The 14,597-nt window shown below is 41.0% G+C and overlaps 1 protein-coding gene across 1 annotated transcript in view; it reads left to right on the top strand.

Moving 5' to 3' along the window:
* Nucleotides 1–14,196, top strand: part of LOC115166320 (solute carrier family 12 member 5) — a 99,627-nt gene extending 85,431 nt beyond the window's left edge. Inside the window, exons 12-26 of the mRNA XM_029720225.1 lie at nucleotides 954–1,128; nucleotides 1,930–2,048; nucleotides 2,167–2,265; nucleotides 2,644–2,763; nucleotides 3,187–3,291; nucleotides 4,467–4,635; nucleotides 4,766–4,961; nucleotides 5,073–5,242; nucleotides 5,447–5,578; nucleotides 7,339–7,446; nucleotides 8,093–8,215; nucleotides 10,522–10,703; nucleotides 10,976–10,990; nucleotides 11,100–11,233; nucleotides 11,438–14,196. Coding sequence (XP_029576085.1) covers nucleotides 954–1,128; nucleotides 1,930–2,048; nucleotides 2,167–2,265; nucleotides 2,644–2,763; nucleotides 3,187–3,291; nucleotides 4,467–4,635; nucleotides 4,766–4,961; nucleotides 5,073–5,242; nucleotides 5,447–5,578; nucleotides 7,339–7,446; nucleotides 8,093–8,215; nucleotides 10,522–10,703; nucleotides 10,976–10,990; nucleotides 11,100–11,233; nucleotides 11,438–11,529 — 1,939 coding nt within the window. The 3' untranslated portion in view covers nucleotides 11,530–14,196. The remainder of the gene's footprint in view (nucleotides 1–953; nucleotides 1,129–1,929; nucleotides 2,049–2,166; nucleotides 2,266–2,643; nucleotides 2,764–3,186; nucleotides 3,292–4,466; nucleotides 4,636–4,765; nucleotides 4,962–5,072; nucleotides 5,243–5,446; nucleotides 5,579–7,338; nucleotides 7,447–8,092; nucleotides 8,216–10,521; nucleotides 10,704–10,975; nucleotides 10,991–11,099; nucleotides 11,234–11,437) is intronic.
* Nucleotides 14,197–14,597: the final 401 nt, after the last annotated feature.

Below are 14,597 nucleotides of genomic sequence, written 5' to 3'. Positions count from 1 at the left end.
CAACTTTAAGTGCATTGTATAGATTGATTTAGTTTAAATTGATCAGTAAATTTGGTTGTGAATCATTGTATAGATTGTTTTAGTTTAAATTGATCAGTAAATTTGGTTGTGAATCATTGTATAGATTGATTTAGTTTAAATTGATCAGTAAATTTGGTTGTGAATCATTGTATAGATTGTTTTAGTTTAAATTGATCAGTAAATTTGGTTGTGAATCAATGTATAGATTGTTTTAGTTTAAATTGATCAAGCTCAGTAAATTTGGTTGTGAATCATTGTATAGATTGTTTTAGTTTAAATTGATCAAGCTCAGTAAATTTGGTTGTGAATCATTGTATAGATTGTTTTAGTTTAAATTGATCAAGCTCAGTAAATTTGGTTGTGAATCATTGTATAGATTGTTTTAGTTTAAATTGATCAGTAAATTTGGTTGTGAATCATTGATGGACAGCAATATTCACCTTGTCTCTGATTTTGATGTAGATTAAAGTGAGGACTGAGACTGGACCATTCAGGAAACCTCACCACCTCTTGGAAAGCCATTCTGGTGTGACATTGGCATTAAAATGTGTATAATTGTCTTGCTAAAAAATAAAACTCTGTCCCAGGGTTAGGTAAGTTATTACCTGGGCTTTGCTCCATATTAACTCTGAGGCATGAAGACATACGCAATCAGTACATCAATCCCTTTTTAGATGTCATTTTAAGGCAGCAAAATGTGAAGACTGCGCAAGGGGAGTGTAAACTTTCACTAGCGACTGTAACTAGCATACTCCCACTAATTGTCTATGTAACCAGATACAAAACATAGAATAACAAATAACTTTCAAAACACTGAGAATCCAAAAAACTGTTGTGTACACTGAATGTATGATGCAATGGAAGAGGTCAGTTGTTATAGCAAAAACATTCATTGAAAAAGGCAACTTAGAAATCTATCACTGTGACCTCAGGTTTGGTGAGGGGGTGAACGGTAACCTTGTGATTGGTACGTTGGCTTGGCCATCACCATGGGTCATCGTGATTGGATCCTTCTTCTCCACCTGTGGGGCGGGGCTTCAGAGTTTGACTGGAGCGCCACGCCTCCTGCAGGCCATTTCTCGCGATAGCGTCATCCCTTTCCTTAAAGTGAGTACATATACACACACACACACACACACACATTCATATAAAGGCAAATAAAACACACTTTTACAACCACGTTAGCACAGCTAGTTCTTGGAGTGGTCAATCAGCGAACACACACACACAACATTGGTAATGATCTGTATAGTAAATTTACTGTATACTATTACCAGAACCACAGCTACTACTGTTTTAATACCACATAGAGAATGTATCTGTTTGTTCCGAGCAATGTAAGTCCACTCTTCAAATACCTCTCAAGTATGTAGGAGCTAGCAGTGATTACTTATGCATGGCCCTACTATAGTCCAGGCTCAGGTTGACTTGCTGTGATGGAAGCTGTCTTTACCCCCTGCCAAACCCACCATCTGCAGCTTGTGGATAGATAGTGATTAATCACCCTGCAGCAGGAACCAGTGTGACCTGAATGAGAGAAAAGGAGACACTGGAACTCCTACAGTACACTCAACGTTTTACTACAATGTGCTGTGATTTAGGTTCAGGTGTGTGTGTGCATGCTTTCATGCATGTGTGTTATTTTTACATTTTATTTAACCTTTATTTAACTAGGCAAGTCAGTTAAGAACAAATTCTTATTTACAATGACAGCCTACCCCGGCCAAACCCTAACCCAATTGTGCACCGCCCTATGGGACTCCCAATCACAGCCTGTTGTGAAACAGCCTGGAATCAAACCAGGCTCTGTAGTGACACCTCTACCACTGAGATGCAGTGCCTTAGACCGCTGCGCCACTCGGGATAGTTAATAGTTCATTGTATCTCACTGTTGTGTGTTGTCTGTAGGTGTTTGGGCATGGCAAGGCCAACGGAGAGCCTACCTGGGCCCTGCTTCTCACAGCTAGTATCTGTGAGATTGGCATAATCATCGCCTCTCTGGACGCTGTTGCCCCCATCCTCTCCATGTAAGACAATCCCACATCTAATATTAATTTTGCTTCACCTTAAACACACTATGGAGATGGTTATGTCTTAGTAGCAAGTACAGCTGTTCTGACTGAGTTCTTATTTCTGTCTGTGTAGGTTCTTCTTGATGTGCTACATGTTTGTCAACCTGGCCTGTGCCCTGCAGACTCTACTGAGAACCCCCAACTGGAGGCCTCGCTTCAAGTTCTACCACTGGTGAGTTGAACAACTCAACATAGCAGACATAGCTCTAGATCTTAGCTGTGGGATCATCACCAAAGAGTGCTAATATTCTTAGGTGTGAAACAGACTACTATAGGATTTATGTCTGGCACCGGATATCTGGCCAGGCCAAGTAGGTTTCTGTTAGGAAGCTGTTATTTACCTGAGTAGTCTGCCAGAGACACTGTGGGAATCTGGAGCCTGTCTTAGCCTATATTAATCCTCTATTGGCCAGACCACAACAACAGCAGACAGAGAGACAAGATTTCCTGTCTCCAATCTCTGGCCATTATTATGATCAGTAAATGGTGTGGCTCTAGCAGCAACAAACAACAGACTGAGGATGTGACTTCCTGTTCTTCTGCCCCACAGGGCTCTCTCCTTCCTGGGCATGAGCTTGTGTCTGTCACTCATGTTCATCTGTTCCTGGTACTACGCCATTGTTGCCATGGTGATCGCTACCTGCATCTACAAATACATTGAGTTCGCTGGGTGAGTGAGCTTCCGGTCCTTGGACTACAAAGAAAAGAAAAATTGCAATGGGTTTTTCCCAGAGCCAAGACCCATAACAGACTTGGCTGAGTCTAGAGAGAAAAGTTGTCTTTCTCCGTTTTCTTAGCAATTTATCCTGATTCTGTTCAGAGGGTTATAAAGTTGTATTAACTTAGTCACACTGATTAATGTGGCTGCTTTGAGAAAAACAGGGAGTCTATATTGATGTACCAGCACTTGTGTTATTCTCACAAATGCGCTATCCAAAAATAAATTTGAATGAAATATAAATCAAACTGGAGATTTTCAAATACAATGGTTAAACACTGTTGGGATGTTCTTGTATTCATTAGTAACTCAGTGAACATTTCAGTTCATTAATGGTTGATTGAATCGAACTCTCTGCTCGGTGGTGTGTGACAGGGCGGAGAAGGAATGGGGAGATGGTATACGTGGCATCTCGCTCAGCGCTGCTCGCTTCGCCCTCATGAGGCTGGAGGAGGGACCGCCTCACACCAAGAACTGGAGGTCAGTGACTCACAGAGAGGCTAAATGCCATCTACTCACATCTATAAAATAGACTTCTATTATTGCACAAGCTTTATTCATCATCTGTACCATACTGAACTCAAGGGAAATGTACAGTTCCAGTCAAAAGTTTGGACACACCTACTCATTCAAGGGTTTTTATTTATTTTTACTATTTTTTAAATTTTTACACAGTCTCCTCTGAACAGTTGATGTTGAGATGTGTCTGTTACTTGAACTCTGTGAAGCATTTATTTGGGCTGCAATCTGAGGCTGGTAACTCTAATGAACTTATCCTCTGCAGCAGAGGTAGCTTTGGGTCTTCCTTTCCTGTGGTGGTCCTCATGAGGCTGGTAACTCTAATGAACTTATCCTCTGCAGCAGAGGTAACTCTGGGTCTTCCTTTCCTGTGGTGGTCCTCATGAGGCTGGTAACTCTAATGAACGTATCCTCTGCAGCAGAGGTAGCTCTGGGTCTTCCTTTCCTGTGGCGGTTCTAATGAGAGCCAGTTTCATCATAGCGCTTAATGGTTTTTGCGACTGTACTTGAAGAAACTTTAAAAGTTCTTCAAATTTTCCATAGTAACTGACCATGTTTTAATGGACTGTCGTTTCTATTTGCTTAATTGAGCTGTTCTTGCCATAATATGGACTTGGTCTTTTACCAAATAGGGCTGTCTTCTGTATACCACCCCTACCTTGTCGCAACACAACTGATTGGCTCTAACGCATTAAGAAGGAAAGAAATGCCACATATTAACTTTTAACAAAGAACACCAGGTAATTACCTCATGAAGCTGGTTGAGAGCATGTCAAGAATGTGGAAAGCTGTCATCAAGGCAAAGGGTGGCTACTTTGAAGAATCTCAAATATAAAATATATTTTGATTTGTTCAACACTTTTTTGCTTACTACATGATTCCATATGTGTTATACCATAGTTTTGATGTCTTCACTAGTATTCTACATGGTAGAAAATAGTACAAATAAACAAAAACTCTTGAATGAGTAGGTGTCTAAACTTTCGATTGGTACTGTATTTGTTTGTAGGTAACACAGGCATATTCAAGTATGTTCAAAAACAGACATTACATCAACAGGCCATGTTTTCTGTCGGTTTCCAGCTTTAGTTACTTTCTCTGTAAGTCTAAATGAATTTGATAATCCTGCTGGTTAGGCCTCAGATCATGGTCCTGGTGAGCATGGATGCAGAACATAATGTAGAGCAGCCCCGTCTGCTGTCCCTGACCAATCAGCTGAAAGCAGGAAAAGGCCTGACCATTGTGGGCACCTCGGTGGTGGGCACATACCTCAACAACCATGCAGAGGCCCAGCAGGCTGACCAGGTCAGTACTGTCTGAGACACACACACAGACACAGACACAGACACATACACACACACACTGATGAATCATTGATTAATCATTTATAACACCCTGGTCTCTGCCCCTGCCCCTCTCCCACTGTGTGCTCCAGGTTCTGAGGAAGCTGATGGAGACCGAGAAGGTGAAGGGTTTCTCCCAGGTGGTGATCTCCTCCAACCTGAGGGACGGAACCTCCCACCTGATCCAGGTCGGGGGGCTGGGAGGCTTGAAGCACAACACTGTGCTGGTCAGCTGGCCACGCACCTGGAAACAGGCTGAGGACAACCTGCGCTTCAGGAACTTCATCGGTGAGTTAAAGAAGTGGTCAGAGGAGAAGTTTTTCCATACGCTAACTATGCTTTGGATGGTTTTGTATGTTATCATCATTATATGCAAACTCCTGTTCAATCTATTTGTAGAGGTGGTTAGGGAGACGACTGCAGCCAGCATGGCCCTGCTGGTCCCTAAGAACATTGCTGCTTACCCGTCCAACGGAGAGCGCTTCACTGAAGGCCACATTGATGTGTGGTGGATCGTCCATGATGGAGGCATGCTGATGCTGCTGCCCTTCCTTCTGCGCCAGCACAAGGTGGGAACCAACGGCCCTATTTGGATCCCATTTGGGGATTTGGAGAGATAGCACATGCCACTGGGCACAGACGTCAATTCAACGTCTATTCCACGTTGTTTCAACTGAATTGCATTGCAATAACGTGGAAACGATGTTGATTCAACCAGTGTTTGGGATGTTTTTCAGTGTTGGTTATTGAGATATCAGTCCATGTGTTGACAGGTGTGGAGGAAGTGTAAGATGCGCATCTTCACCGTGGCTCAGATGGACGACAACAGCATCCAAATGAAGAAAGACCTGATCACCTTCCTGTATCACCTGCGTATCGATGCTGAGGTCGAGGTGGTGGAAATGGTGAGAGACAAAAATTAAAAACTATTATATGCTCCATAAATTGATTTATTGGTGAGAGTAATAGCAGTTCAGTCGAATACTGTGCATTGATATATGTATATATGTATACATGTATATATGATATATGTATATATGTACAGTGAGGGAAAAAAGAATTTGATCCCCTGCTGATTTTGTACGTTTGCCCACTGACAAAGAAATGATCAGTCTATAATTTTAATAGTAGGTTTATTTGAACAGTGAGAGACAGAATAACAACAACAACATCCAGAAAAACGCATGTCAAAAATGTTATAAAATGATTTGCATTTTAATGAGGGAAATAACTATTTGACCCCTCTGCAAAACATGACTTAGTACTTGGTGGCAAAACCCTTGTTGGCAATCACAGAGGTCAGACGTTTCTTGTAGTTGGCCACCAGGTTTGCACACATCTCAGGAGGGATTTTGTCCCACTCCTCTTTGCAGAGCAGGGGATCAAATACTTTTTTCTCTCACTGTATTCTGTATACTTCTGGCCCTTCTTTGGAAACTGTGTTAACAACCCTCCAGACGAGCTTCAATGACATACAACTCTCTTTCCGTGGCCTCCAACTGCTCTTAAATACAAGTAAAACTAAATGCATGCTGTTCAACCGATCGCTGCCCGTACCTGCCCACCCGTCCAGCATCATTACTCTGGACGGTTCTGACTTAGAATATGTGGACAACTACAAATACCTAGGTGTCTGGTTAGACTGTAAACTCTCCTTCCAGACTCACATCAAACATCACCAATCCAAAGTTAAATCTAGAATTGGCTTCCTATTTCGCAACAAAGCATCCTTCACTCATGCTGCCAAACATACCCTCGTAAAACTGACCATCCTACCGATCCTCGACTTTGGCGATGTCATTTACAAAATAGCCTCCAATACCCTACTCAATAAACTGGATGCAGTCTATCACAGTGCCATCCATTTTGTCACCAAAGCCCCATATACTACCCACCACTGCGACCTGTATGCTCTCGTTGGCTGGCCCTCGCTTCATACTCGTCGCCATACCCACTGGCTCCAGGTCATCTACAAGACCCTGCTAGGTAAAGTCCCCCCTTATCTCAGCTCACTGGTCACCATAGCAGCACTCACCCATAGCACGCGCTCCAGCAGGTATATCTCTCTGGTCACCCCCAAAGTCAATTCCTCCTTTGGCTGCCTCTCCTTCCAGTTCTCTGCTGCCAATGACTGGAACGAACTACAAAAATCTCTGAAACTGGAAACACTTATCTCCCTCACTAGCTTTAAGCACCAGCTGTCAGAGCAGCTCACAGATCACTGCACCTGTCCATAGCCCATCTATAATTTAGCCCAAACAACTACTGCTTCCCCTACTGTATTTATTTATTTTTCTCCTTTGCACCCCATTATTTCTATTTCTACTTTGCACTTTCTTCCACTACAAATCTACCATTCCAGTGTTTTACTTGCTATATTGTGTTTACTTTGCCACCATGGCCTTTTTTGCCTTTACCTCCCTTATCTCACCTCATTTGCTCACATTGTATATAGACTTATTTTTCTACTGTATTATTGACTGTATGTTTGTTTTACTCCATGTGTAACTCTGTGTTGTTGTATGTGTCGAACTGCTTTGCTTTGTCTTGGCCAGGTCGCAATTGTAAATGAGAACTTGTTCTCAACTTGCCTACCTGGTTAAATAAAGGTAAAATAAAATACAAAATAAAAAATATATGTTTTAACACCCATGTCCCTTTTTAGCATGACAGTGACATCTCAGCCTATACATATGAGAAGACTTTAGTGATGGAGCAGCGCTCACAGATCCTCAAACAGATGCACCTCACCAAAAACGAGATGGAGAGAGAGGTAAGCCCTGACACATCCCACGTAATATGTACAGTATAACTCATACAAAGGTAACTGAATATGATTTATATTATCAGTGTAGTAGTTAGCGATCACCAAACAAAGCCCATAGTGTCCAAAAAAAGCTCCTATGTAGTTTATCTAACACCTGTCATTACCAGCCATCATCACTCACTCAACTTTAAATGCCAGCAACAGGGCAAGGCAGCGTGTGAATGATTATAACTACTGAGCTGGTTTTAAAATATAATCTCTGTGTCTGCACTTGCCCAGTTTGATCTGTCTCATTAATCAAGAAAGCAGACTAAGCAACAATAACATATCAGGGAATCTAAGATACCCCGTGAGGATTTACAGAACAACCTGTGTGATCTTACAATGACTTCCCCACTTTCCCACAAAGAAGTCTTCATTCTATAATGTCATGCATTTCTAAAAAATCTACTTAAAAACACTTGCTATAGATTTATATGCATCAAATCTGCTTTGTGTTGAGCAAATTATAATATTTCAAGTGTTGACATTTCTTTTATGTGATTTTCTTCAGTGTTGTAACAGACACCCTCATATGTCAACTCAAACTCTCACGTTTGAACTCATTTTATCTGTTAAAAGTTAAAATCCCTTGTTGCTTTGACTACCACAGATCCAGAGCATCACTGATTCATCCCGTGGTTCTATCCGTCGTAAGAACCCGTCTAACCTGCGGTCTCAGCAGAGCAGTGAGGAGCCGGCTGGAGTCAGCGTGGAAGAGAAACCGGAGGAGGAGGTACAGCAGTGTCATTTTACCTAACTCACTGACAGTGGCGGTCGGTGCCGTTTAAGATTAGAGAAGAGCATGCCCTTGTTTCTATCACAGCATATTGGATGACTGTCATTCATATTTCATTCTCTCAGTTCAATGTAACAGCTACAGGTTTAGGCTACTACATGATACTCTAATTTTCCCTATCATAAGGTTGCTACAACCAAACCTATGAATGAAAGTTTGCAACTTAGGTACACACAGGCCAAGAGAAAAATGTGCCTGCATCTAGCTGATCTAGGGTGTAATCATTAGTCCAACAGTTGCAAACGAGAGTTTCTATTGGACAAAGTCAGGCATGTTTATCCCCATTTCGTTCTGTTTGCTTCTGTTTAAGAAACGTTTTGTAACAGAATCGGTGGAATGAATACACGCGTAAACACGTTTCACTTTCATATTAGCCAGATTGTGCTCCTTCTCGCATCTATGCGCTCTCCTCCTTTCACCTTTTCCCTTTGCTTGTGGACTTCAATGCACAACACATCAGCTGTATGTGACCAGGTGAACAACCTTTCCAAGCCAAACCATATCCGCTACACACAGCCTAGATCGTTGTCACCATATTAGCTAATGTAACGTTATAGTCAACATAGCTAATAGAACTAATGAAACAATCATGAAGCAATGTTCCAGTTTACATTCAGTAAGAAGTTTAGCACTTACACCGGCGGGCCCCGGTGGCAATAAATTAGTAAAACCAAAAGCTTACCTTGGAAGAGTTCCAGTGTTGTGTTGGATAGTCATAGCCAGCTAGCTAACTTAACAGCCCTCTCTTTGAGCAGAGTGTTTGAGTAGGCTAAACTAGCTAGTTGTATTTTGCTAGCTAGTTTAGCCATAATTTTGGAATAAATAAATTAGTTCCTAACTGTTCAACTATATTCTTTCTCAATCTTTGAGTCAACTACTCACCACATTTTATGCACTGCACTGCTAGCTAGCTGTAGCTTATGCTTTCAGTTCTAGATTCATTCTCTGAGCCTTTGATTGGGTGGATTGGGTCAGTTCATGCTGCAAGAGCTCTGATAGGTTGGAGGACGTCCTACGGAAGTTGACATAATTGCTGTATAAGTCTATGGTAGGGGGTCAGAACCAATGTACCCAGAGGAGGAACTAGCTGACCTTCGTCTACACCATGGTGCTACCCTACAGAGTGCTGTTGAGGCTCATGTAGACCTTCATTGCAAAACAGTGTGTTTTAATCAATTATTTGGTGATGTGAATATATTTAGTATAGTTTTATCTAAAAAGGAATTTAAAAGATAAAGTTTTCCCATTTTTATTTGTATTAAATTCTCTGAGGAGGATGGCATTCCCCTTTCTCCTCTGAGGAGGATGGCATTCCCCTTTCTCCTCTGAGGAGGATGGCATTCCCCTTTCTCCTCTGAGGAGGATGGCATTCCCCTTTCTCCTCTGAGGAGGATGGCATTCCCCGTTCTCCTCTGAGGAGGATGGCATTCCCCTTTCTCCTCTGAGGAGGATGGCATTCCCCGTTCTCCTCTGAGGAGGATGGCATTCCCCTTTCTCCTCTGAGGAGGATGGCATTCCCCTTTCTCCTCTGAGGAGGATGGCATTCCCCTTTCTCCTCTGAGGAGGATGGCATTCCCCTTTCTCCTCTGAGGAGGATGGCATTCCCCTTTCTCCTCTGAGGAGCCTCCACTGCCCTTTGATAACCCTTTGAAGTATAATAAAATAATTTAATAATATATGCCATTTAGCAGACCCTTTTATCCAAATCGACTTACATCCATGCGTGGATACATTTTACATATGGGTAGTCCTGGGAATCAAACCTTCTATCGTGGTGTTGTAAGTGCCATTCTCAGCCAACTGAGCTGCAGAAGATTATTCTATCAGTCCTTCATTCTGCTGTTTAAACTTCTTATTTCTCACCATCTTTCACATCCACTGCATTTTTCTTTATTCTACTGTCTATCCTCTTTCTCATCTTTAGGCCTACTGCATTACCTAATCCTCTGTCCTCTGTCCTCTGTCAAAATGCCAATTCTCTCACTTTGACATTGTCCTCTGGCGTGTAGCATTTTAAGGGGACCTTTTCCTCTGCAGCATAAAGAAGGGACATGCCAGAGCAGCATCTTACATACTTGCTTAGCTAAAATGACCCAATTGTGCTTTCAACTTACTGCCTAGTGGTGGTCTGGTGTTTTTGATGTGTCACCCCAACCGACAGATGTCTCTTTCTTTCCTTCACCCTCTCACGTTGTCGTGCGGTGCCCTTCTCTTAGTCTGTGGCTGTCTCCCGCCTTAAACAGGTGCAGCTGATCCACAATAAGAACGCTACCCCCACCAGCCCCACGTCCCCCATCACGCCTGCAGGGGGAGTTGCCACCCCCGGGTCGGAGGTGCAGATGACCTGGACAGACAAGGCTGAGCACCAGGCCGCAGCAGCCCACCCAGAGCAGGGCGGGATCAAAGACATCTTCAACATGAAGCCGTAAGTCTGCTTTCACTTTCACTTTCAATCACATTGTGCCCAAAGGCTTATGTGGACATCAGCTACTTCTAAAGTAAACAGAAGATAAGGAGAAAGTATTTATAGGTTGTTGCTGTTGGGGAGTGGCAGTGGTTTAAAAGCTAGTTTCAGGAGTAATGGGCCAAAAGTTTGAAAGGCTTTTAGTGTCATTCACACAGCACAACTTCTCAATGTATCTTCAGTATTGTAAAGAGTCATCTTTGCATTGTCGTTCTATTCTTACCATGCTGCAGGGAGTGGGAGAGCCTGTAAGTATTATATTGTCATGAGGTTTAAATTTATTTCATGCAAAAATAGCAGTAATGACACAACATCCACCCTGTACTGTATTCCTTCCTCACCTGTCTGTCCCATTAGGAACCAGTCGAACGTGAGGCGCATGCACACAGCTCTGAGGCTCAACGAGGTCATCATGAAGAAGTCCAAGGATGCCAAACTGGTTCTGCTGAACATGCCCGGACCACCCAAGAACCGCATGGGAGAGGAAAACTGTATCCTATCACTTCTTTGGCATGATGTATCATATTATAGCCTACCGTATTATATGATATTATATTATAACATTATGTGGCTTATACTGTCATTTAAGTAAGTGAAACCAAAGGGCTATACAAGATAGCAAATAGCTAGCATGAAGAGGCTATGAACCCAAATTGAGAAAACTTGCATATTCCTTAACTCTAATCATTTGTCAGATATGGAGTTCCTCGAGGTCCTCACCGAGGGTCTCAACCGGGTCCTCCTAGTACGTGGGGGTGGACGCGAGGTCATCACCATCTACTCCTGAGAAAACAACCTCAAATCATAACAACAACCCCCCACCACCCACTCACCTAGCACCTTAATGGTTTATGGCCCCTGCTTCCATTCCCCCTACACTTTTACTCCCATCACATCCCTCATATCCCACTAACACACACACACACACACACACACACACACACACACACACACACACACACACACACACACACACACACACACACACATAACATATCAGCTCACTTTGCACCACGTAGATAGTACCCCCCCCCCCTCGAGCCCCCTAAATGCACTGGCTGAATTCTCATTTACTATCAGCCACCCCTACCAGCATTATGGCTGCTCCTCCCATCATCTAGAAAGCTGTGGCATCAACCTGTTTAGGTTATTTTATGGCTATCAGATCACTAGATGCCAAATGGCACATGAGTTTCTTCTTATACTGAGGAGTGGACATTATTCCCCAACTAAAAGTAATTTCTGTTTGGTAGACCCAATGTTTTTGTTCTGTTTGTCCTTTTTACCTGTCTGTCAATATTGTTGCTTTTCTTCTTCTTTTTGTAGGGATGTGGGTTACTTGCAAGAGAGGGGTTGATATCTTCTCATTGCTGGTCTATTTTATTTTTTGCTTTTATTTATTAATCTGTTCATGTATTTAGAGGATACACTTCATATGTTGTTGTGCATTTGTTTTTTTAATGTAATTTACGATATGATGTGTTGAGGGATGGGTTGAGAATTCATCAATCATCATCAGCATGTCTTCCTATGGATTTTCACCTTGGGGACGAATCCTGAGCAGCAGCACAGTCTATATCAATTTGAAGGAAGGAAGGATAACTGCATGCATAGGCACAGCACACAGTGACATGTGGAGGACACAGACAAACTGCTACTAGGATGTTGTTGTCAGGCTAGATGGGAGTTGAAATGTAATCAATGAATTGAATGAATTACATTTGTCATTGAACTCACTGAATTCTGATGGTTGGTGTTGACCCAAAGTTAATTACTGTAAATAGTGTGCTTTGTCCTATCATGTGATACATACTATTACCAGCTGATGTTCCTCCTGATCAGTGACTAGTGCTGACAAGACCTTTAGGTGGCATAAACTATTGTTATTACAGTTTAACAACTGTAACGAGAAACCCTGAAAATGGATTGATATAAAGTAGATATGGATGTCAAGAAACTACTGTGTTATAATCTAAAACAAAAGTCCATGTGTTTGAAACTATCATACCAAATGGCAACAATTTGAATATATTACCATGTAGTCTACATTAGAAAATGTAAATTGCTAATTTAGAGACACTCATAAATATAGAATGTCTGTGATACACTGCTATATTTTAGTAAATACCTCTGTTTTTCTTTATCATGATTTGGTTTACACTAATTCCAGTCTAGAAATGTGAATTCTACAATTCTTGCCAAATACAAATATACAAATTGTGCCATAGGACAATAAATTACTTTTTGATACAAACTTATTTTTAGTACAAAGGCAAAACTGTGTAGTGAATGAACAAACTATGCTTTAGATGGAAATTAGCAGTGAAACTACAACTGGTTTGAGTGGATAGTTTTGAACCCATCGCAAATCTTCACAACCTTGGACTAGAATGGGAAGAAACCATTTATTTTCAGTGTGGCACAGCTATTTATTTGCTAAATATAATATGACTGTGAACCCCTATGTTCTGCATATTTACAAGGGTATGTCTAAAGAATCAACCCTGGAATAATACATTCATCATATTAATTATTTTTGTAAACAAATATTATACAGATATATGTACATACAGGTAGACCTCATATTTGCAAGTATTTAACATGCTAGTTTCTGTGCACTGGATGGCACTGTTAAACACGTGATAGAAACATAGGATATATGATATACATTTGTATGATATTGTTTTCAGAAGAAAATTATTTAATTAAATTTACTGAATAATTTACGTAAAAACAATATATTTTGTATGTGATGTACACTGTATTCTGTGAAGGATATTCTTTATCTAACATATTATGACATATTATAGATGTTCTAAAATTTTAAAAGCTGCTATTCTGATTAATGTGTAAATATTGAACCAAAATGTTAAGAAATCTATAAATCAGACTGGGGACTGGGAAGAGTATACAGGGTTCGAGTTACTTGGGTAGCAAGGCAGGGATGTTTGACACTAGTCAGTGGTTTTCAACACTGTCCTTGAGGTTCAACAGTCAGCTACAGTTTGCTCCATCAAATCACATAGTTCATGAAGTTATTGACTGGACATGACATTGTTTTCTTTGTGAAAAAATATGAAAGAAATCATAGCTGACATTAGTCAATCAACATCTCCACTGAGCATTGTTTAGTTGGAGAAAATGTAGATTCATGCCACAAAACAATATTTTGAACTTGTTATTGAAGGGCAGGTCTAAGGGCAGATGAAAATATAAACAATCCTTCATGGAGTTTATTTGAGATATTATTAAATATTCAGTTGTTACCCAAATGCTGAAGTCAGTGAGGGGACAGACCTATTTAGGTGTTTGGCTGGTCCTATAGATACCTGTGAGACACTCCGGGTTTGTTGACAGCTCTAAGCTGAGGGAGAGGGGATGAGGTCTGGGGTTAGATAGTGGTAGATAGTTATCCTCAGTCAGCACACTTTTTAAGTGGCACACAAATACTACAGAAAAACAAAATAATATAATCTTGGAAATATTTAACTATACAATCTATATAAGTATTGAAGTAAAATAAAAAATACTATAATGTATATACAGTAACTGGACATATGAATATGATATGACTTGTTTAAAAGTTGACGGTTGAAAACTATTTATATTCCTGTTGGCATGATATTTGTAACAGTAGTTTCATATGGTATCCTTTTAGACAAGAGTTGGTTAGTTGTCATGGAGGACAAGACACTTAGCACACAGTTGTCACTTTTCTTCTCACTCAACTGTTGTTTTTTTTATTATAAATTAATGCATGAAGAAAATGGTCCAAAGTTTATCTTTTGAGTTCAAAATAGGTAGTTGATATGTCTCAGATATCCCAGACCTAGAGCAAGAGCTGGAACATTGTTT

Source organism: Salmo trutta, chromosome 28, assembly GCF_901001165.1.
Source record: "Salmo trutta chromosome 28, fSalTru1.1, whole genome shotgun sequence".
NCBI lineage: Eukaryota > Metazoa > Chordata > Actinopteri > Salmoniformes > Salmonidae > Salmo > Salmo trutta.
Note: the sequence above shows the minus strand (reverse complement) of the source record. Positions and strands in the feature narration are given on the sequence as shown.